The sequence below is a fragment of the Papio anubis genome, chromosome 20, assembly GCF_008728515.1.
Source record: "Papio anubis isolate 15944 chromosome 20, Panubis1.0, whole genome shotgun sequence".
NCBI classification, from domain to species: domain Eukaryota; kingdom Metazoa; phylum Chordata; class Mammalia; order Primates; family Cercopithecidae; genus Papio; species Papio anubis.
The window spans coordinates 31,427,714-31,451,393 of NC_044995.1; the positions used below are offsets into that span (position 1 = coordinate 31,427,714).

The window sequence follows — 23,680 nt, forward strand, 5'->3', positions numbered from 1 at the left end:
ACGGGGTTTCACCATGTTAGCCAGGATGGTCTCGATCTCCTGACCTCGTGATCCGCCCGCCTCGGCCTCCCAAAGTGCTGGGATTACAGGCGTGAGCCACCGCGCCCGGCCTTGTTCTCATTGATTTCAAAGAACATCTTTATTTCTGCTTTCATTTCGTTATGTACCCAGTAGTCGTTCAGGAGCACGTTGTTCAGTTTCCACGTAGTTGAGCGGTTTTGAGTGAGTTTCTTATTCCTCAGTTCTAGTTTGATTGCATTGTGGTCTGAGAGACAGTGTGTTATAATTTCTGTTCTTTTACATTTGCTGAGTTCTTCCAACTATGTGGTCAATTTTGGAACAAGTGTGGTGTGGTCCTGAGAAGAATGTATATTCTGTTAATTTGGGGTGGAGAGGTCTGTAGATGTCTATTAGGTCCGCTTGGTGCAGAGCTGAGTGCAATTTCTGGATATCCTTGTTAACTTGCTGTCTCATTGATCTAATGTTGACAGCGGGGTGTTAAAGTCTCCATTATTATTGTGTGGGAATCTAAGTCTCTTTGTAGGTTTCTAAGGGCTTGCTTTATGAATCTGGGTCCTCCTGTATTGGGTGCATATCTATTTAAGATAGTTAGCTCTTTTTATTGAATTGGTCCCTTTACCATTATGTAATGGCCTTCTTTGTCTCTTGATCTTTGTTGGTTTCAAGTCTGTTTTATCAAAGACTAGGATTGCAACCCCTGCTTTTTTTTGTTTTTCATTTGCTTGGTAGATCTTCCTCCATCCCTTTATTTTGTGCCTATGTGTGTCTCTGCATGTGAGATGGGTCTCCTGAATACAGCACACTAATGGATCTTGACTCTTTATCCAATTTGCTAGTCTGTGTCTTTTAATTGGAGCATTTAGCCCATTTATATTTAAGGCAAATATTGTTATGTGAATTTGATCCTGTCATTATGATGTTAGCTGGTTATTTTGCTTGTTAGTTGATGCAGTTTCTTCCTAGCATTGATGGTCTTTACAATTTGGCAAGTTTTTGCAGTGGCCGATACCAGTTGTTCCTTTCCAAGTTTAGTGCTTCCTTCAGGAGCTCTCGTAAGGCAGGCCTGGTGGCGACAAAAATCTCTCAGCATTTGCTTGTCTATAAAGGATTTTATTTCTCCTTCACTTATGAAGCTTAGTTTGGCTGGATATGAAATTCTGGGTTGAAAGTTCTTTTAAGAATGTTGAATATTGGTCCCCACTCTCTTCTAGATCTCTTTCTGCCAAGAGATCTGTTAGTCTGATGGGCTTCCCTTTGTGGGTAACCCGACCTTTCTCTCTGGCTGCCCTTAACATTTTTTCCTTCATTTCCACTTGGGTGAATCAGACAATTATGTGTCTTGGAGTTGCTCTTCTTGAGGATTATCTTTGTATTTCCTGAATTTGAATGTTGGCCTGCCTTGCTAGGTTGGGGAAGTTCTCCTGGATAATATCCCAAAGAGTGTTTTCCAACTTAGTTCCATTCACCCCATCACTTGCAGGTACACCAGTCAGATGCAGATTTGGTCTTTTCACATAGTCCCATATTTCTTGGAGGCTTTGTTCATTTCTTTTTACCCTTTTTTCTCTAAACTTCTCTTCTCACTTCATTTCATTCATTTGATCTTCAATCACCGATACCCTTTCTTCCGCTTGATCAAATCAACTACTGAAGCTTATGCATGCATCATGTAGTTCTCGTGCCATGGTTTTCAGCTCCATCAGTTAGCCATTCGTCTAATCTTTTTTCAAGGGTTTTAGCTTCTTTGCGATGGGTTCGAACATCCTCCTTTAGTTCAGAGAAGTTTGTTATTGCCGATTGTCTGAAGTCGTCTTCTCTCAACTCGTCAAAGTCATTCTCCAGGCAACTTTGTTCCATTGCTGGCAAAGAGCTGCGTTCCCCTGGAGAAGAAGAGGCACTCTGATTTTTAGAATTTTCAGCTTTTCTGCCCTGGTTTCTCCCCGTCTTTGTGGGTTTTTGTTGTTGTTGTTGTTGAGATGGAGTCTCGCTCTGTCGCCCAGGCTGGAGTGCAGTGGTGCAATCTCAGCTCACTGCAACCTGGCCAAGGTAAAAAATCTTTACAATGAAATATATAAGATATCAATGAAAGAAATTAGAGAAGACAAAAATAAATTTAAATATATTTTATGTTGGCCGGGCGTGGTGGCTCACACCTGTAATCCCAGCACTTTGGGAGGCCAGGGCAGGTGGATCACAAGGTCAGGAGATTGAGACCAGCCTGGACAACATGGTGAAACCCTGTCTCTACTAAAAATACAAAAATTAGCACAGCATGGTGGCGCATGCCTATAATCCCAGCTATTAGGGAGGCTGAGGCAGCAGAATCACTTGAACTCGGTAAGTGGAGGTTGCAGTGAGCCGAGATTATACCAGTGCACTCCAGCCTGGGTGACTGAGTGAGACTCTGACTCAACAAGAACAACAAAAAAAATTCATGTCTATGGATTGAAAGAATAAATATTGTTAAAGTGCCATATTATCTAAAGTAATCTATACATTCAATAAACTTCCTATCAAAATTCCAGTGGCATTTTTTTCACAATAGGAAATACAGTTCTAAAATTTACAAGAAACTACAATAAACTTCAAATAGCCAAAGGAGTCTTGAGAAAAAAATAACAAAGCAGAGGGACGGGACATCACAATTTATAATGTCAAACTATATTTTAAGACTATAGTAATAAAAACAGGATGGAATATGTAGAAAAATTAACAAGAAACCCCTAATGGAACAGAAACCACTACTCTCACATATTTCAGACAGGATGCAAAAAGAGAACTAAAAAATAATTTAACAGAGTTTTTCAGCCGGGTGCAGTGGCTCACATTTGTAATCCCAGCACTTGGGGAGCCCAAGGTGGATCCACTTGGGTGGATCACTTGAGGACAGGTGTTCAAGACCAGCCTGGCCAACATGGTAAAACCCCATCTCTACTAAAAATACAAAACAATTAGCTGGGTGTGGTGGCAGGCACCTGTAATCTCAGCTACCAGGAGACTGAGGCAAGAAAATTGTCGAACCCAAGAGGCAGAGGTTGCAGTGAGTCAAGACCACGCCACTGCAATCCACCTGGGCAACAAGAGCGAAACATGAGCAAATATTTGATATTTGTGTGTTCACCCAAGGAAAAGGAGAAAGAGAATTTAAAAGCATAAAACAGAAGATGCCCTTTAGTGAGAGAAAATTTTAAGAAAATATTCAGTGTTCCCAGAAACTATATGCTTTGCAACACAGATTCCCAAATCACATTGTAAGGACTGGGTTACCCTTTTTTTTTTTTTTTTTTTAACCTTTGTACCTCTCACCTGTGTCATCTCTTGTGTTCACTCTTACCTACCTGGGGATTCATCCACCATCTCATGTCTCTTCATATTCCAGGGCTCTTTTTCTTGCTCCAGACTGGTGAGTGGGCCTTGTTTAGAGATATCAATACCTGCTTTATTAAAAATAAATAGCATAAATCTTGCTTATATTCTCCAGTTACCAACCTAGTACTGTGCTCAGTAAAAAGGATGTAATAGAATATTCTAGAAAATTAATTCCAAACTACTAATTAATGAGACACATCTCTAACTATTTAGAAAATATTTTAAATTTGTAGGTCCTTAATTTTACTACCTGGTACTCATGAATCAAAAACTGATGGTGGAAAATAGATTTTAAGATACGGGCAATGATATTTTATGCCACCAAATTTCTGGAATTACCACTAATCTAGAGTGAAGGATGCAGATCAGCTCAGGAATGTGGAAAGTTCAGGTCAAGATGAAACATGTTGAAGAAATTCTTTTTTTTTTTTTTTTTTTTTGTTGAGACTGAGTCTGGCTCTGTCGCCCAGGCTGGAGTGCAGTGGCCTGATCTCAGCTCACTGCAAGCTCCGCCTCCCGGGTTTACGCCATTCTCCTGCCTCAGCCTCCGGAGTAGCTGGGACCACAGGCGCCCGCCACCTCGGCTGGCTAGTTTTTTGTATTTTTTAGTAGAGACGGGGTTTCACCGTGTTAGGATCTCCTGACCTTGTGATCCTTGTGATCCGCCCGTCTCAGCCTCCCAAAGTGCTGGGATTACAGGCTTGAGCCACCGCGCCCGGCAGAAATTCTTTTCCACAGACAAATCATCAAGATTTTCTTGAAAACTGGGATCAGAAACTCATTTATACAAAGCATAAATTACCAAAAAAAAAATTCTACAAAAAAAGAGACATAAAACCTTTAGCGTATATTAAGAATCATGCATTAAAGTTATTCTCACCCAAGAAGACCAGGTTTTTGTAGTTCTCTAACATCACATTCCTATATAAATTCTGCTGAGCAGGGTTCAGGCATTCCCACTCCTCCAGAGAGAATTCTATGGCCACATCCCTAAATGTCAATGTCTCCTGAAAAACACAAGCACAGAGACACACATATATTTACCAGGTGGCCATGGGCAAAATGTATTATTTGACTTAAGGTGAAATGAGAGAGTAAAGGGAATTGGTTCTGAGTTATAAGAATAACTGAAATTATCCAATAATTTTTAACACAGAAATATTCACAACACCAGTGTATGTAATACTTTTCTGGATCATAAAGAATATAATTAAGGACACAAATGTATACATGTTTGAGTGCTATATTTACATCATAATGAGTTGTGTATGTTTTCAGACAAAAAAAGACATGTTGAGTTAGATGGTACCTCTCAAATTTAAATGTGTAAGATAAACTGGAGATCCTGTCATGAAGCTTTTTTTTTTTTTCTTCCAGAAGATCTGGAATAAAGTCTGAGTTTTTAAAATTCTAAAAAGGTCACTAGTAATGCCAATGTTTTTGACCCAAGAAGACTATTTTGTCAAACATTCCATAAGTGAAAGAGACTGTGTTTTTCCCAATTTTTCTGGCCTATAAACAAAGAGCTTTAATTTTCCAAAGACAGATACTTGCAAAAAACAAACAAAAAAACCTAAGAAAAAAGGGCAGGTGCCAGATTAAATGTGATGGTTTATGCACATTAGCCACATAAAGATACTTAATAATAAAGAGAACAACAATTAACTCTACAGTGAAAAAAAGTCAGAGAGCTCTTTAACCAAGCAAATTATTAACATCAATAACACTAGAATAAATTTTACGATGTGCTGACGCACACAGAACACAACATCACTGCTGAGATATTGCCCCTCAAAAAGTCAATTATAGACTGAATTTAACCATAAAGAAAAATCAGTTTTATGTGGTCAAGATATCTCCTATGTTCTATAATTTTTAATAATGATTTTAAGCAGTCCTTCTTTAGCATCCTAGAAAGCAGGTATCTCTGAATAATTTTCTCCAGAACTTTCTGGGTAATAAAAGCCATCCTGTTTAAATAAGCATTTTCTTAATCCTGTTCTGCATAGAGCTAATGGAGAACACAGGTGACACCTCAACATTACATGTTCTCCATCCTTCCTAAGGACCCTAGGTTTCCCTCAATAGGAATCTTGAGTATCCACATCTTCCCACGTTCAACAGCCACAAAAGGAACACTTTTAATATGGCAGATCATAAATTCATGGTAGGAATTCTGCATTGCATATAAGAAGCCATGATGTAGAGAAGGCTCTGGTACATAGGATAGAAATATTTTTTAGAGACCCTTGACTATCACAAGAATTTTTAAAAGTACGTGAAACAAAATCATTGGGGAGGAAATACACAAGTAGAGAAGTAAAGATTTGCAAGTACTAAACACATGGCACTCCAGCAGGCAGAGTGGACACAACTCTTGATCTGAGACATGTTTAGCTGAAAAGAAGCCATTTTTCCTTTCTCCTCCTCCTCTGAAAATCCTTTTCAGATAAAACTATCGGACAAGTAACACCTGCATCTTGAGAACATTCCCTTAAAGACATCAGCACCACCTGCTTACCTACTAGCCTCACACTCACAGAAGGACCAAGACCAAAAAGTCTACCCATTTCTCTCGTTTATAACAGAAGAGATTCAGGAACAATGAGCTGCTCCACGGAAATAAAATATACGTTCCTCTTTTCCCGTCCACAGGTGCCCTCCACTGCCACAGACACCAACAATTTTTACTACAGTAATGAAAACATGGGCCACTGCCCTGCCCTGTCCCTACCAAACCCAAACAGAACAGATCCCAAAACCACCCTTTAGTGCAAATGTGGCACTTAACTCTCAGGAATGTATCTTGAAGCCTTCATACTTGATTCTGGTCTCACCAGAGTCACATGAGGCCCTTCATTAAAACAACATGAATGCTTCCACCCAGAATACACAAAACCTGTGGAAAGGGCATAAGTAAAGAGATTTCAGCAACTTTTTTTTTTTTTTTCGAGACAGAGGTCACTCTCTTACCACACATATCTACATGTACCATGACGAAGATACCAAAAGCAACCTCAACAAAAGCAAAAATTGACAAATGGGACCTGTTGGGGTGATCAGACCCAACACTAGGTCATGGGGGTGACAAAGTCTGGTGAAGTCAAAGGATTGAGAAAAAGGCAGTTTGAGAGATAAAGGTGGGACACCAGAGGGCCATCACCATCGTGGAGGCTGCAAAGGCCCTGAGCTCTGGGAGCCCAAGCTATTTATTGGTAATCCAACAAAAAAACAGGTGGTGAGAACATGGAGGTCAAAAGGGCAGGCACATGATCTACAGCTGTGACAGTTTAGCATTTATAAGGAACACGTTCTGCTACTTGAGATAATGGGAGTAGGAACCTAGGAAGGCTAGAAGCAAGGAGCCAGCAGGTCTAGACACATTCCAGAGGACATTATGCAAGCCCTGCCTCAGTTTCCCTCCCAACACTCAGCTTTTTCCCAACAGGGACCTAATTAAAGAGCTTCTTCACAGCTAAGGAAACTACCAACGGAGTAAACAGACAACATACCAAATAAACAAAAATATTTGCAAACTATGTTCCTGATAAAGGTTTAATATCCAGAATTCATAAAGAAGTTAAGGTTTACAAAGAAAAAAAAAAACTTCATTAAAAACTAGGCAAAAAACATGAACAGATGCTTTTCAAAAGAAGACAAACATGTGGCTAAGAAGCATGTGCAAAAAATGCTCACCACTCATCACTAGAGAAATGTCAAAAACAAACAAACAAAAACTACATGAGATACCATCTCACACCAATCAGAATGGCTGTTCTTAGAAAGTCAGTAACAGGCTCGGTGCAGTAATCCCAGCACTTTGGGAGGCCAAGGCAGGCAGATCACTTGAGGTCATGAGTTTGAGAGCAGCCTGGCCAATATGGAGAAATCCCATCTTTACTAAAAATACAAAAATTAGTGAGGCTTGGTGGCATACATCTGTAGTTCCAGCTACTCTAGAAACTAAGGCATGAGAATCTACTGAACCCAGGAGGTGGAGGTTGCAATGAGCTGAGATCACACCACTGTACTCCAGCCTGGATGACAGAGTGAGACTCTCTCTCAAAATCCAAAGTCAGTAACAGATGCTGGCAAGATTGCAGAGAAAATGGAATGTTTATACACTGCTGGTGGGAGGGTAAATTAATTCAACCACTGTGAAAAGCAGTGTGAAGATTCCTCACAGAACTGAAATCACTGTTTGACCCAGCAACCTCCAAATTGGGTATATACCCAACTCTGTCTCCACTAAAAATACAAAATTTAGCCAGGTGTGGTTACATGTGCCTGTAGTCCCAGCTACATAGGAAACTGAAGCAGGAGAATCGCTTGAACCCAGGAGGCAGAGGTTGCAGTGAGCTGAGATGGTGCCACTGCACTCTAGTCTTGGGAACAGAGGGAGACTCTGTCTCAAACAAACAAAAAACAAACACATGGAACAAATCTAATTGCCTATTAATGTAGACTAGATTAAAACAACATGGTATGGTCAGGTGAGGCGGTTCACACTTGTAATCCCAGCACTTTGGGAGGCCAAGGCAGCTGGATTACCTTAGCTCAAGAGTTCAAGACCAACCTGGGCAACATAACAAAACCCCAGCTCTGCAAAAGACAGAAAAAGAAGTTAACCGGGCATGGTGGTGCATGCTTGTAGTCCCAGTTACTTAGGGGGCTGAAGTAAAAGGGTGCCTTGAGCCTGGAAGGTTGAGGCTGAAGTGAGCCAAGATTGTACCACTGCACTTCAGCTTTTGTGATAGAGTGAAACACTGTCTCCAAATAAATTAATTAATTAAATAAAATAGAAGATTTAATAAAAACAAAGTATGGTACATAAACATGATAGAAGATTATGTGGCCATTAAAAAAAGGAGAAAAAAAAAAAAACAACCAGCTGGGCATGGTGGCTCAGCCTATAATCCCAGCATTTTGGGAGGCTGAGGTGGGCGGATCACCTGAGGTCAGAAGTTCAAGGCCAGTCTGACCAAACACGGAGAAATCCCATCTCTACTAAAAATATAAAATTAACCGTGCATGGTGGCACATGCCTGTAATCCCAGCTACTCGGAAGGCTGAGGCAGGAGAATCACTTGAACCCAGGAGGCGGAGGTTGTGGTGAGCTGAGGTGGTGCCATAGCACTTCAGCCTGGGCAACAAGAGTGAAAACTCTGTCTCAAAAAATAAATATATAAAACAAAAATAAGATTAAGTTATTTGCAGCAACATAGACGACGCTGGAGACCATTATCATTAGGAAGCTAAAACAGAAACAGAAAACCAAATGTATGTTCTCATTGATAAGAGTTAAATAATAAGAACACATGGACACAAAGATGAGAACAGACACTGAGGCCTAGTTGAGAATAGACAATGAAAGTACAAAAAGAAACAGAAAACATAACTGTTTGGTGTTATGCTTAGTACCTCAGTGACAAAATAATCTACACAAAACCCCCATGACACAATTTTACCTATATAACAAAGCTGCACATGGATCCCTGAACCAAAAGGAAAAGTCGAAAGAAGAAAAAAAATCCATGTGTGGGGAAAAGTGCAATGTAGGTGGAAGGAGCTGTTTGTTCCACAGATAGTGGCCCAGGTGGGGCTGGACTCTGATTTATTTCTGTGCCCATCCAAGTAGATGAGATTATGAACAGGTGGCTCAGAACCCTAGGTTGGTGGGGAAAACAGGTTGCTGCTGCAGATTCACTATCTAGGGGTTGGAATATGCCAGGAGACTTAACACTTTTGTGGGTTTTTGTCAAGAAACACTAAGATCAACAATGCTGTGGAGAAATTCCTGAGGGTGGTGCCTAGTCCTGGGAGTGGTGTGCACATGTCAATGTCTAGTGGGCATGTTTGGAAGTGGATGGGAATCCTGTGGTGGCAGCTGTGGGAAAAGGGGATCTGTCATCAGAGCTCCTTTCCTCGAAGTTTTCATCCTCTCTCATCCTGGGAGGAGGCCTGGGATCCCAGGACAATAGGTAGTGTGAAAGCCTGTGTACAGGAGAGCAGAGCCTCCCATTTCCAGACACCAAGAGTTTTATTCCAGGACAGGCCTCTGTGATATCTTTCTTCTGGCACCAAATCTGTAGAGTTAGGTGAACACCAAGCAATTCTTCAATAGCAACTCAATGTCTAACATTTGAATTGTGACACCACCCAGAGTCAGCAGACCCTGATTCAGGGCTTAGTCTCACAACATTGCCCTCATTGTAGATGCCAGTCACAAACCCCATAGGCCCATCTATGCTTCTGAGCTACTGTTTAAAAACTGGGGACTCCCACAACCTTCCTCAAGTTCAATAATTAGATCAAGCTACTTACGGAACTCTGCAAAACACTGTAGCTATGTTTACTACTTTATTATAAAAAGTACAACCCAGGAAAAGTGAAATGGAAGAAATGTACATGAGAAAGAAAAGAGGTGGGGAACAATGAAGCACATACATAATCTAGGTAAACAGCTGTGATTAATAAAATCCTTCATCCTTTGTATTCTCCAGAAATATTTTATGGAAAAAAACACTCTTCCCATTATGACTTAGATGGTGCTCTCTTTTCCTATTTATCACATAGCCAGACACACAGTCTGTCAGAGGTGTATTGAACCAGAGCAACTCCATTTTGAATAGGGGCTGAGTGAAAATAAGGCTGAGACCCACTGGGCTGTATTCCCAGATGGTTAGGCATTCTAACTCACAGGATGAGATAGGAGGTCAGCACAAGATACAGGTCATAAAGACCTGGCTGATAACACAGGTTGCAGTATAGAAGCTGGATAAAATCCACCAAAATTAACATGGCGATGACACTGACCTGTGGTCATCCTCTCTGCTACACTTCCACCAGTGCTATGATAGTTTATAAACGCCATGGCAACATCTGGAAGTTACCTTACAACAGTTTAAAAAGGAGAGGCATAGGCCAGATGCAGTGGCTCAGGCCTTTAATCCCAGCACTTTGGGAGGTTGAGGTGGGTGGATCACGAGGTCAACAGATTGAGACCATCCTGGCCAACATGGTGAAATCCCCGTCTCTACTAAAAACACAAAAATTAGCTTTGCGTAGTGCGTGTGCATGTAGTCCCAGCTACTCGGGTGGCTGAAGCAGGAGAATTGCTTGAACCCACGAGGCGGAGGTTGCTGTGAGCTGAGATCACGCCACTGCACTCCAGCCTGACGAAACAGGGTGACACCATCTCAAAAAGAAAAAGAAAAAAAGAGGTATATATATTCCACCCCTTGTTTAGCATATAATCAAGAAATAATCATAAAAATGTGCAACCATCAGCCCTCAGGGCTGCTCTGCCTATGGAGTAGTCACTCTTTTATTCTTTTACTTTCTTAATAAACTTGCTTTCACTTTATGGACTCGCCTTGAAGTCTTTCTAGAGCGAGATCCAAGAACCCTCTCTTGGGGTCTGGATCAGAACTTCTTTCCAGTAACGTCTTTCTGGCAACCACAAAGGGAGTATACTGAAGAGACCTCTGATCCAAAGGAAAATCATCTGTGTGCACCAACTGGCTGACTTTGGGTGAGTGGGGTGCATATACCTGGGTAAAGGAAGGGATTGGGTTAGAGGCACTATTTAGGAGAATTAGAGTCTCTCCTAAGACAGAGTGGGTTAAAGCCTCCTCTTAAAAGACAAGGATGCTTGACTGAATTTGGATACGAAGCCCAACTTAGAAAAGTTATATTCCGGCCGGGCGCGGTGGCTCAAGCCTGTAATCCCAGCACTCTGGGAGGCCGAGACGGGCGGATCACGAGGTCAGGAGATCGAGACCATCCTGGCTAACACAATGAAACCCCGTCTCTACTAAAAAATACAAAAAAACTAGCCGGGCGAGGTGGCAGGCGCCTATAGTCCCAGCTACTCGGGAGGCTGAGGCAGAAGAATGGCGTAAACCCGGGAGATGGAGCTTGCAGTGAGCTGAGATCCGGCCACTGCACTCCAGCCTGGGCGACAGAGCGAGACTCTGTCTCAAAAAAAAAAAAAAAAAAGAAAAGAAAAGAAAAGTTATATTCCTTCCTAAGATTTAAAAAGTTAGAGACCCCCTAAAATCCGTCTCAGCTAAGAAGTGGTTTGACACTATGGGATATTCATTGCTATTCTCTTTGGATTAATCTGTCTTGCACTCTTTGCTGATGGCTATAGGTGACAGAATTAGGCATCTGCAGGACCATGGGACATGCGGATCTTTTTCTTGTCCAAAAGAGAAAACTTAGGTGCCAATAAGACTGCTGGAAAAAATCTTCTTTCCTACCAAGAAGCAGCCACCTGAACTTTTTATTATTGCTGCAATCCGTAGGTCTTTCTCTGGCCTCCTGAGCTCTTTGCCTTCCCACTCTGCCACAGGCAATGCTTTTTCTCTCTTTTCCCTTTCTTATCTTTTCTATTACTCAGAGTAACCATCTTGCCCAGAGGCCTCAAGTTGAAACCAGATCAGAGGTTGAATTGACAACAGGGCCCAACTGGGGCCAAGTTTAAGAGTTGCCAGTTTGATATTGGTTGCTAAGCAGAGTGGCTAATGTCTATGCTGTCATACATATTTTGCTATGGCCAGAATAGAAAAAGATAATTTTCCTTCGTGTTGTGGCTTGGCCCCCCAGGGCTATGGCGGAGCCAGCCACGTGCAACTCAGGAAAAGGGAACTCAGAAGCCAGAACTCATGCTGGCAAAAAGGGTACACATTTCTTACTGGACTTTTGGCCTCTCTCTATGCAAACTGATGGAATGAATGGTAAAAAATTACTGTTACCGGCCAGGTGCGGTGGCTGAAGCCTGTAATCCCAGCACTTTGGGAGGCCCAGACGGGCGGATCACAAAGTCAGGAGATCGAGACCATCCTGGCTAACACGGAGAAATCCCGTCTCTACTAAAAAATACAAAAAACTAGCCAGGCGAGGTGGTGGGCGCTTGTAGTCCCAGCTACTCGGCAGGCTGAGGCAGGAGAATGGCATAAACCCGTGAAGTGGAGCATGCAGTGAGCTGAGATCCGGCCACGGCACTCCAGCCTGGGCGACAGAGCGAGACTCTGTCTCAAAAAAACAAAAAAAAATTACTGTTTATCTCCTACATAAAGTTCTAATTAATTTGGAGATGTCTTTGTGAGGTTAGTCTTAAGCTGTAACAAATCTGTTGTACTTTGTGCTATAAATTTGTCTTTCTGTATGGCTCTGTCATTAAGAGGGGTACCTTAGGATAGAATGCAGGACTAGGACCCCTTAAGGCTGCGGTTCAGGATGGCCTGGAAAAGTGCTCAGTCCAGTCCTTGTACGCTTGACTTTGTGACCACATGACAGTACTTTCTCTTGGTCTCCACCATCACAATGGTGGCCCAGGTTCAGGGTTCCATTCCCAGCTTAGGGAATGAGTACTTTCTTGTTTGATATTTGGGTGACCTTTACTGTTTGTTGACTCTCTTCCCCTCCAGGAACCATCTTCAAGTTTCCTTTTTCAGAACACCTGTGAAGTTACTTTTGGTAAAATTCAAAAACCAAAATTGGCTGTTTGACCTGACTAAAGTCTGGTAATAAGAAATTTAAAAGGACTTTTTAAAAGAGCACTATGGTTAAAAGTCAGCTTAATTAAAAGCAGATACTCAAGCTCTAACAGTCTGGGACTCCTTGGGAAAAAAAGTGAAAAGATCCTTCTCAAAATCTAAGTTTCTCTTCTGTTTTGCATTGCATTATCTGATTTTTTTTACTTTTGGGGGTATCAGGAATTACTTCACATTATAAAAGAACTTTGGCATGTAATAACTGGGTGAGAAATATACTTTTGGAATGGCTAAGGACAGTTATGGGGGAAAACTCAGCCCTTCACGTTTGGATCAGAGAAACATACTTTGGACCACTTAGGAAGTATGGAGGTGTCCCTATGTCCTACGGAGAAATAAGACTTCCCTTGGGATGAACTGATTCTCTCCTTTTTAGATCCAAGATCTGATGTAAAAATGGGAGCCTTAATTTAAGGGGATCCATTTTGTTTTCCAGCTGTTTACTTATTAAGCCATAAAAACTACATGCTTTCCTTGTTGTGGGCTAGTAATCCAATTAAGAAACTGACAAAGAAAAACCTTACAACTACTGAATCTTCTGTTTGTGTGTGTGATATAAAAGAACTCTGATTAACTGGTTTAAAAATAATGAGAGCTTAAATCAAATATTTTGTCAGAAAAGTAAAAAGTGCAATACCTTTTAGTTCATGTGACAAGTAATCTTTTGAAAATAAAAACAGTTTTAAAGATCATTGGGAAAATAAAAATGTCTTCAAAATATAAACATTTGATCTAAATTATACCGGTCACATATTAGATTTGCCAAATACTTAAAGGTCATAAATTGGTTCTTTGACTTTTAAAAATTGTTCAATTTACCTATCTTGAGGCCAGTAGATTCTAAATAAGGTTTTGGGACATACGGAATTAGCCATGCCCCCTAAATGTACAAAGGTTATAAAGAAAAGAGATTTTATATAAGAAAAGATGCTGTATAGTAAATTATTATCCTAAAATGACTGGTTATTTAAAAAGAGGGATGTTTAGGACAAATCAGAAAGCCCAAACATATTGTAGATGGTCTGTATAAGTCATGAAATAATTCACTAAAGGAAATTTATGCAAGAAATGTTGTACAATTTAAAGGTCATTAGGCCTCTGAAAGACTTCTCAAAATGCCACTATGACTGTTCACTGTACAACTTGCCTGCTTTACAGCTAGATAAGGCCTGGGACACATCAAGTTAGCCACACCCCCTAGCTATTAATACACTGGAGTCAGAGCTTATATATACTTGTGTCTGTGTCCTAGACTCCACGCCTAGTATGTAATTAAAATCCCTTACTTACCAAGGGTTTCATCAAAAGTAAAAGTTGCTAAGAGTTAACATTGTAACATGTAACTCTGACTACTAAAAAACAGTTTTACATGCAAGGTATGCAGAGAAAGTGAAATGTATTTTTGATAAAAGATTATAAGAAGACATGGAAATGTGGATTTTTTGCCTAGATTAAAAGGTTAAAGGATTGTTTTAAATTAGAATAAAACTGAAGGTTTAAACAAATTGTGGAAGACTTGCTAAAATTTAATTGCAAAAGATTCTGTGTGTGAACATACTGACTAAAGTTAAATGGGTATTATTCAGTTTTTCTAGAAATTGAACATTGAGATAAAAACAATAGGTTTCTCTTAAAGCACTCATCTACTCTTTAACAACAAGGACTTTGTGAAGAGTTATAGAAGGTTTATGAGAGTATTACCTTATGGTCAAATACTAAAATTGGACAGATTTTTCTATAAAGATTAAGAATTGGGTTTGACATCAATAATACACAAATATAACAGTAAAATTTGGCTCATTTAGTATAAAAATCACACAGAAAACATTGTCAAATGTGAAATCATGTTTGACTATTTTTGGACTGTTTGTGTAAATATGTTATTGGTATGTGTTTCAAAATTATGGGAAACTCCTGTAATTCTAATGACTACATGTATATCATTAATAATCACAATTGTTACATAAAATTATTGTATGCCACAGAGCTAACCAAATTTCCCTGTCAATCATGTTTTTTTTTTTTTTTTACTGTGACTGCTCTAAGACTTTTCCATCCAGACAATCATCTTATGTTGATCCTCTTCAAAAGATGATTCATAGTTAACTTAAGACTGTGACAGATGTTCTTAAATGCAAGTCTGTTGTAACTTTAGAAATTGTGACATTAGAGAAAAAACTTTCAGTATTCATGGAGAACCGAAATGTTCATGACTATGAAACAGAATAGGAATTAACTGAATGGAGTGAACTAATAGAAGACTGAAGTAATATTTTTTGACTTTGCATAAAATGTCACTGACCCTTTGTTTTGTTTTTCAAGGTCAAGAAAACTCTGACTAGTTAGGCAAAAATATCATCACCCCATTCAGCATGAAGTAGTTACAGAAAATGAATCTTCATCCCTCTACAACCCTTAGGATTAAGGATGCCCTTGTGGAAAAGAACAGGGAGATGTCAGAGGCATATGGAACCAAAGCAAATCTATTTTGAATAGGGGCTGGGTAAAATAGGGCTGAGGACTGACTGGGCTGCATTCCTGAATGGTTAGGCATTCTAAGTAGGATGGACAGAAGGTCAGCACAACATACAAGTCGTAAAGACCTTGCGGATAAAACAGGTTGCAGTAAAGAAGTCAAATAAAACCCACCAAAACCAAGATGTGATGACAGTGACCTCTGATCGCCCTCACTGCTACACTCCTACCAGTGTCATGACAGTTTACAAATGCCATGAAAACATCAGGAAGTTACTGTATGTGGTCTAAAATTGAGAGGCATAAATATTCCACCCCTTGTTTAGCATATAATCAAGAAATAAACATAAAAATGTGCAACCAGCAGCCCTCAGAGCTGCTCTGCTTATGAGTAAGCCATTCTTTTATTCCTTTACTTTCTCAATAAACTCCCTTTTACTTTACTGTGTGGACTCACCCTGAATTTTTTCTTGAGCAAATTCAAGAACCCTTTTGTGGGGCTTGAATTGGGACCTTGTTCTAGTAAGAACTCTGCACATTTTCTTCGTTTTCTCATTAAAAGATTCAGCTGAATTTGTCTTCAGTGGTCTAAATAAAATTTTTCACAGGCCCCAGAACTTTAAACTATTCTCAGTCTGAGTCAACATAAAATCTCATTTTATGTCTCTTCTAAGAACCTGCTGACTTCACGGTAAAACATTCTCTGATTTAAAAAACATTCTCTGATTTAAAATCTGATTTTTCACCCTTCATTTGCCATTCCCCTCCCACTTTCTTTTTTTTTTTTTTTTTTTTGAGACGGAGTCTCGCTCTGTTCCCCAGGCTGGAGTGCCGTGGCCAGATCTCAGCTCACTGCAAGCTCCACCTCCCGGGTTCACGCCATTCTCCTGCCTCAGCCTCCCAAGTAGTTGGGACTACAGGCGCCCGCCACCTCGCCCGGCTAGTTTTTTTTTTGTATTTTTTTAGTAGGGACAGGGTTTCACCGGGTTAGCCAGGATGGTCTCGATCTCCTGACCTCGTGATCCACCCGTCTCGGCCTCCCAAAGTGCTGGGATTACAGGCTTGAGCCACGGCGCCCGGCCTCCCCTCCCACTTTCTTTCTAATCTTGTTTGCTTCTCCCTAGGAAAGAAACCCCTTGTTTGCCTAAACTATGCAATCCTTAAAGTTTTTATAGTTGGTACTTTTTCCTGTGGCAATACTCCTTTGGAATTCAAATTTTTTTTTTTTTTACATAAACCTAACTTTGTTTGATATTCCAAAGCCTAGAAACTGCCTCAAAACAATAACACTTCATCATCAGTAAGACCCTCTCAGTTCCCTTTCATCTTAACCTTAACTGCATTTGCCTGTGGGTCCCCAACTTTCCAGGGCTCTGTTAGCAGAAAGGTTTCTTCCATGGCCGAGGTGAGTAGGCTGGACATCTGCAGGGGAGGATCCCCAGAAATAAACTAGCTGGTCCTTTAATAACTACCTTTTGTAGGCTCAATATTAGCCTTAGCTCTGAGACACTGGACTCAAGCTTTAATTTCCATGTTAGAGTTACTCACTTGGTTTTTGAAACTACGTGTTTGAAAAATCCAGCAAAATTACTCACAGTGTTCACATAAGGGAAGGAAATTTTAAGGTACTTACATTTTATACCTCAATAAGAAAAGCAAAAGTATCTACTCCTTTAAGAAAAATATATCTATTATTTTATTGTTTTCATTAAAAATCATGTAGTGAACAATTAGTCATATGGGAACACTTCTAGGTGGTACCAAGTTTCATCTTATAAAATTTAACATGAAACTCAGAAATCAAGATAACAGGATTTGAACAGAAATATTCACTGTCACAAATTTACCCTGCAAAAAGAGCAACTGATGTTTTCATGAATCTATGTAACTCACCAGTTATCTACATTTTCTCATGGACACGTATTCATTTTCTACAGCCAAAACAGAATAGAGATTTTCCCTATTCTTTTCTTCGGTAGCTAGCATTCTAAAATCTAAGCCTTGAAATTGTTTCAATTCACTTACCCATAAAAAATACACACCTGAGAAAACTTTTAAACTCACTCGGGGAAAGAAAAAGGTAAATGAGAATTTTTAACAAATGGAATATATAATTAGACATTAATTTTTTTTCTAAAACCCATCTCTTTTATGCCCTTTGTAAATATTTTCCTGCTGGCCGGGAGTGATGGCTCACGCCTGTTATCCCAGAACTTTGGGAGGCAGAGGCGGGCAGATCATCCGAGGTCAGGAGTTTGAGACCAACCTGGCCAACATGGTGAAACCCTGTCTCTATTTAAAAAATACAAAAATTAGCCAGGCGTGGTGGCATGCACCTGTAATCCCAGCTACTCAGGAGGCTGAGGCAGGAGAATCACTTGAACCCAGGAGGTGGAGGTTGCAGTGAGCCAAGATCGTGCCACTGCACTCCAGCCTCGGCAACAAGAGTGAAACTCCGGTGAAAAAAAAAAAAAAAAAAAAACCAACCTTTCCTTTCCTTTTTTTTTTTTGAGACGGAGTCTCGCGCTGTGTCACCCAGGCTGGAGTGCAGTGGCCAGATCTCAGCTCACTGCAAGCTCCGCCTCCCGGGTTCACGCCATTCTCCTGCCTCAGCCTCCCCAGTAGTTGGGACTACAGGCGCCCGCCACCGCGCCCGGCTAGTTTTTTGTATTTTTCAGTAGAGACGGGGTTTCACCGTGTTAGCCAGGATGGTCTTGATCTCCTGACCTCGTGATCCGCCCATCTCGGCCTCCCAAAGTGCTGGGATTACAGGCTTCAGCCACCGCGCCCGGCCTTGTCCTACCTTTCAAGCACTACAAATATAATGAAATTTACGGCTAAAAAACTGAGGTCAAAATAAGTGAACAAATCTCTTCAAGGTGACAAATCCAGAAGTGGCAGTGCTGGTTAAATAACAGATGTGTATGACTCGTGTTTCAAGTCAGGCCATTCAATCACTTGAGAGATTCTTCCACCCACTCCTGCTCACTTATGTGCTCAAGAACCCCCCATTCAGGAGACACTGCAGTATTTCTTGGTGGCTGCTCCAGAGGCATTTTACTTTGCAAGTTCTTACACTGTGTCACTGGAGTGAGGTTTTTGTTTGTTTGGTTTGTTTTGGGTCTTTTGGGACACTATTTTTTCTGTCACAAATTTTTTTGCTTTTTAACACTATTTTTTCTTTCACTATATTTATTTCATTATATTTCTGCCCCCTTAGACAATCCAGGAGGCAGAAGTTATTTCTGTGTTTTCCCGCTCAGTACCAGCATCTGATTACCTTTTCAAAATAAGAGTGCAAGAGAAGCTTCCTCTCTGCCCCAAGGGATCCACTTGCTCCCTTCAGAGGATACATTTCAGACCCCTGATCTTCCCATGGAAGAAAATAAACCAGGACCTGATACTCACTAGGCACTTTAGCTGACATAACCACAGTGGATACCTTGGTTTATCCCCAGACAGTACTGAAACTCACGACCAGAAAAAACTAAAGGGTGGCTGAGAACACATCACCTCATAAAGTTTTCAAAGGAATACCTTGACCCAAAAACATTCTGATAAGATCTCTGTGCCTAGAGAAGATACAAGGAGAAGAGGCACAGAGAGCTTTTACAGTACAGTGTCAGGGGATTATTCTTTGCTTTCTTCTCATGGGAAATAGTTACAAACAGATAACAAACCTTTTTAAAAGCGTCATTTAATGCTTTGTCAAACAATAATTAATTAAAATACGGTATAGAAAAGTACATTAAAAGACAAATAGGTGATAACGTGACTTAGGGAGGAAAAGCTGGCATTTGGGAACGCCAGGAGGAACTGGAAATTTAATATCTTACTGCAAGCCAGAGTGAGGCTGGAGATATGGTGGAGGGAGGGGGTTAGATTTAAGACACTGCTTGGGACACAGTTGAAAAACGCACCAGAGGCCGGGCGCGGTGGCTCAAGCCTGTAATCCCAGCACTTTGGGAGGCCGAGACGGGCGGATCACGAGGTCAGGAGATCGAGACCATCCTGGCTAACACGGTGAAACCCCGTCTCTACTAAAAAAATGCAAAAAACTAGCCAGGCGAGGTGGCGGGCGCCTGTAGTCCCAGCTACTCGGCAGGCTGAGGCAGGAGAATGGCGTGAACCCGGGAGGTGGGGCTTGGAGTGAGCTGAGATCCGGCCACTGCACTCCAGCCTGGGGGACAGAGCGAGACTCCGTCTCAAAAAAAAAAAAAAAGAAAAACGCACCAGAAAATCAGTTCCCCACGGAGTGTGAAAATAAATAAAGCAGGATATTAGACTGAGGTGTCTCTTGTCTCTGCATTCTTACTTTAAAAAAAATCTGGCCAGGTGCGGTGGCTCAGGCCTGTAATCCCAGCACTTTGGGAGGCCGTGGCGGGCGGATCACCTGAGGTCAGGAGTTGGAGACCAGCCTGACCAACATGGAGAAGCCCGTCCCTACTAAAAATACACAATTAGCCGGGCGTGGTGGCTCATGCCTGTAATCCCAGCTACTTGGGAGGCTAAAGGGCTGAAGCAGGGGGATCACTTGAACCCAGGAGGCAGAGGTGAGCCAAGATCGCCCCACTGCACTCCAGCCTGGTCAACAAGAGCGAAAATTCTTCTCAAAAAAAAAAAAAAAAAAAACTAACTGAAGTGCATTTGTAGTAAATTACTACATTGAGAGAAACAAAATTCAGCCTTAACCAACTATAAACTGTCAGTTAACAGCTAATTACATAACCAGGAAATTTTCATCTTTATTTTACAAATTAAGAAAACTATGTATCTGAACCTAAGCAATTACTGAATTTGGTTTTCTTCATCATGCTGTTTATAAGTCTTTCCTTCAAGCCCCGCCCATGAACCACAAATTACAAACCACCGCTGGCTGCTCCACAATTTTTGAATCACTCTTTGATTAAACACTTTAGTGTTTTTACGGTGACTCCTATACATTTTCAACAGAAGAAAAGAGGAACTGGGAACCCCACGGACCAAAGCTCTTCCCATTCATAAACCCGCACCCCGAGTCAGGATTCTCCCCCGGGGACCCTCCAGTGGTCCCTGCACAATCAGGGTGAGACTCGGCGCTGCGGGTCCACAGCTGCCCTGAGAGGGCTCCAGGTCAGGGCCCAGTCACTAGGCAGGAAAAAGACATCACGCCCGGGGTCCCGCAGTCAGGGCAGCCGCCATCTTATAGCTGAAGGGGACTGAGTCCGAGCTGAGCAAGGAGAACTCGGGACGCAGGCTGTGAAGCTGACTGCCGGGAGGCCCAAGTCCCGCCACAGCCACTTCCCACCGGTTACAACCCGCCCCTTCCCCTCTCTCGGGATGTCGGCCCCGGCACTCTCACCATTTCTAGGCTTCCAGGGGGTCCTCGCATCTTAACTGTGGATCTCCCAATAACTGCAGGTCACAGGGCCACAAAAGCCGAGCCTCTGGGAGCGGAGTACACAGTGCAGTGAAGGAGAGATCTGGAGCTCCAGCTGCAGCTACAGACAAAGACCCCGCCACATCCGGGAAGCCGTCCTGTCCGCTGCAGCTGCATGCCTGATTGGACGGTACCCAACCTAGCGTCGCTGATTGGATAACGTTTAAAACCCCACCCTCTCATGCCCTGAGTGACAGAAGATGTGATCAGATGCTGGGCTGAGTGAAGAAAGGGTGACAGCCTAGACTGCAGCCTTCTCAGGCAGGGCTTCCTCCCAGAGCTGAGCCAGGCCCACCCCAGAGGGTATTTGCCTTTAAACTTGTGTGTAAAGTTATATGCATTTATAAATAACATATTATATGGCTATTCACAAAGGAAAAAATATAATTTTATAATAATTATTTTAAAATTTCAGATTTTATGACCTTCCTGGCTTTTGGTCTTTGAGCAGGCAGGCTGAGATTTTAGAAAGGAGGTAATCCTCTGAAATAAAATGTGAGCCATATGTGAATTTTACATTTTCTAGTAGCCAAACTTGAAAAAAACAAGAACAGGTTGAATTGATTGTAACAATTTAACCCAATATGTCAAGAAATTTTCATTTTAATATGTGAGAAATATGTAATTATTAATAAAGCATATAAATATTTGGAACTAAATCTTTGAAACTAACTCTCTATTTTACCTTTCTAGCACATCGCACTTAAGGCGCCACACATGGCCAATAGCTGCCACATTGAAGTGCAGCTCTGATGTCAGCGATGTGAAGGGCCCCAGCAAACCTTTTCTGCCAGAGGTGAAGGAAGAGCCTCTCCCTACCAACATCTCTCTTCAGTTCCGAGGGTGGAACAAATAGTGGCCATAGAAAGAGGAGAAGGCAGCAGGAGTTGTTGGGGTCCGCGTGGTTCCTAAACAAAGGAATGAACACACAAGACAACAACACAAGACAAGACAAACATGGCGGCCGCCTCCAATGGCGCCCTCTGCTTTATTTTATACAGTCGTTTGTGGAATGTTGCTAAGTCACAAGACACATTGTTATTTTTCTGACCTTTCCCTGACTTTCTGGATTTTCAAGATGTTTACACATAAACAAGCCCCCAGGGTCTGCTGTTAGCAGCTGGCTCCTTTGTCCTCCCTGTGCAGGGAAGGAACACCCTGCTTCCTTTGCAAGAGCAGGACTTATCGGGGAAGGTCTGGTTTGCGAGCACGTAGTACTCTACAGGAGTAAAATAATCACAGAAAAAGCACTGCTGGATGAGATCACAGGAGCGCGCCACCATGCTCGGCTAATTTTTTGTATTTTTAGTAGAGACGAGGTTTCACCACGTTGGCCAGGCTGGTCCTGAACTCCTGACCTCAGGTGATCTGCCCGCTTCTGCCTCCCAAAGTGTTGAGATTATAGGCGTGAGCCACCACGCTCAGCCTCAAAATGTTTTTTGGTTTTTTTTAAAGTTATTTTTGAAAATGATGGGAACATGTCAAAGGGAGCCAGCCTGAAAGAATTTCCAATGGTCCAAACTGGAACAATGTAAGCATCCAAATGCATAATTAGAGCACTGACCTCTAAAATAAATCAAGTCAAATAAAATAAATACCCATGCATTTACACTGATACAAAAAACTTTAAATAAATAAAAAAGAAAAAAGAATAAGGAAAAATTTTTTTACAGAATTCCAAATACTAATCAACATAGACAAAATGCTGAAGAAATCATCACAAGGCCCCCACAGTTGTTATTGTATTCAAGGTTAACTGAAGAGTGTAAAAATTGTAAATAAAACTTAAAAAATAAGCAGTGTATTTGCATAGCACCAAAGTATCTGACTAAATTTTACCCTTCATTTTTAAAGCAACCTATCACTATTAAAAGCAACAATTATGACTCTCTGTTAAAAGCAACAATTATGACTCTCTGTTATTGGATTTATAATATGTAGATGTAAAACTGTAAAAGCACCACAAAAGATCAAAGAAGAAAATAGAATTGCCCTGGCGCGGTGGCTCACGCCTGCAATCCCAGCACTCTGGGAGGCCGAGGTGGGCGGATCACGAGGTCAGGAGTCCAAGACTATCCTGGCTAACAAGGTGAAACCCCGTCTCTACCAAAAATGCGAAAACTTGACTGGGTGTGATGGCGCGCGCCTGTAGTCCCAGCTACTCGGGAGGCTGAGGCAGGAGAATCCTTTGAGCCTGGGAGGTGGAGGTTGCAGTGAGCCGAGATGGCGCCATTGCACTCCAGCCTGGTTACAGAGGGAGACTCCGTCTCAAAAAAAAAAAAAAAAGCTGCCTGGGCAACATAATAAAAGCCTATTTCTACAGAAAACAATTTTAATTAGCCACCGTAATGGTGTGTATCTGAAGTCCCAGTTACTAGGAGGCTGACAGCTAAGAATTTTGAGGTTTGATTGAGCTATAATTGTGACACTACACTCTGGCCAAGATGACAGAGCTGTCTACAAATTCATGCACACATGTGCAAAATATAAGCTTGCAAGTTCTTTTATGATCCCGTGTCTGTGCATTACTGTAATAATATTGATTAGAAGCAGAGTAACTGTATCCAATACGGAGTTTGAGAGAAAACAGAAATATATCATTTGTACTTCAGGTGTCCTGATAAGGATCAACGGAGGCCTCTGCCCTCTGACTTTATCTCTACTAAATGCATGAGAGGCAGAGTTTTTAACGTACATTTTTTTTTTTTTTTTGAGACAGAGTCTTGCTCTGTCACCCAGGCTGCAGTGCAGTGGCGCCATCTCGGCTCACCACAACCTCTGCCTCCCAGATTCAAGCGATTCTCCTGCCTCAGTCTCCAGAGTAGCTGGAACTACA

The 23,680-nt window shown here is 41.5% G+C and overlaps 1 protein-coding gene across 1 annotated transcript in view; it reads right to left on the reverse strand.

Annotated features, from left to right (window-relative positions):
- Positions 1 to 20,952, reverse strand: part of LOC101014153 (zinc finger protein 708) — a 702,618-nt gene extending 681,666 nt beyond the window's left edge. The window contains exons 1-3 of the mRNA XM_031660329.1: positions 20,767 to 20,952; positions 4,271 to 4,397; positions 3,376 to 3,458 (exon numbers count right to left, since the gene is read on the reverse strand). Of these exons, the coding sequence (XP_031516189.1) occupies positions 3,376 to 3,458; positions 4,271 to 4,397; positions 20,767 to 20,796 (240 nt within the window). The 5' untranslated portion in view covers positions 20,797 to 20,952. The remainder of the gene's footprint in view (positions 1 to 3,375; positions 3,459 to 4,270; positions 4,398 to 20,766) is intronic.
- Between the last annotated feature and the right edge of the window lie 2,728 nt (positions 20,953 to 23,680).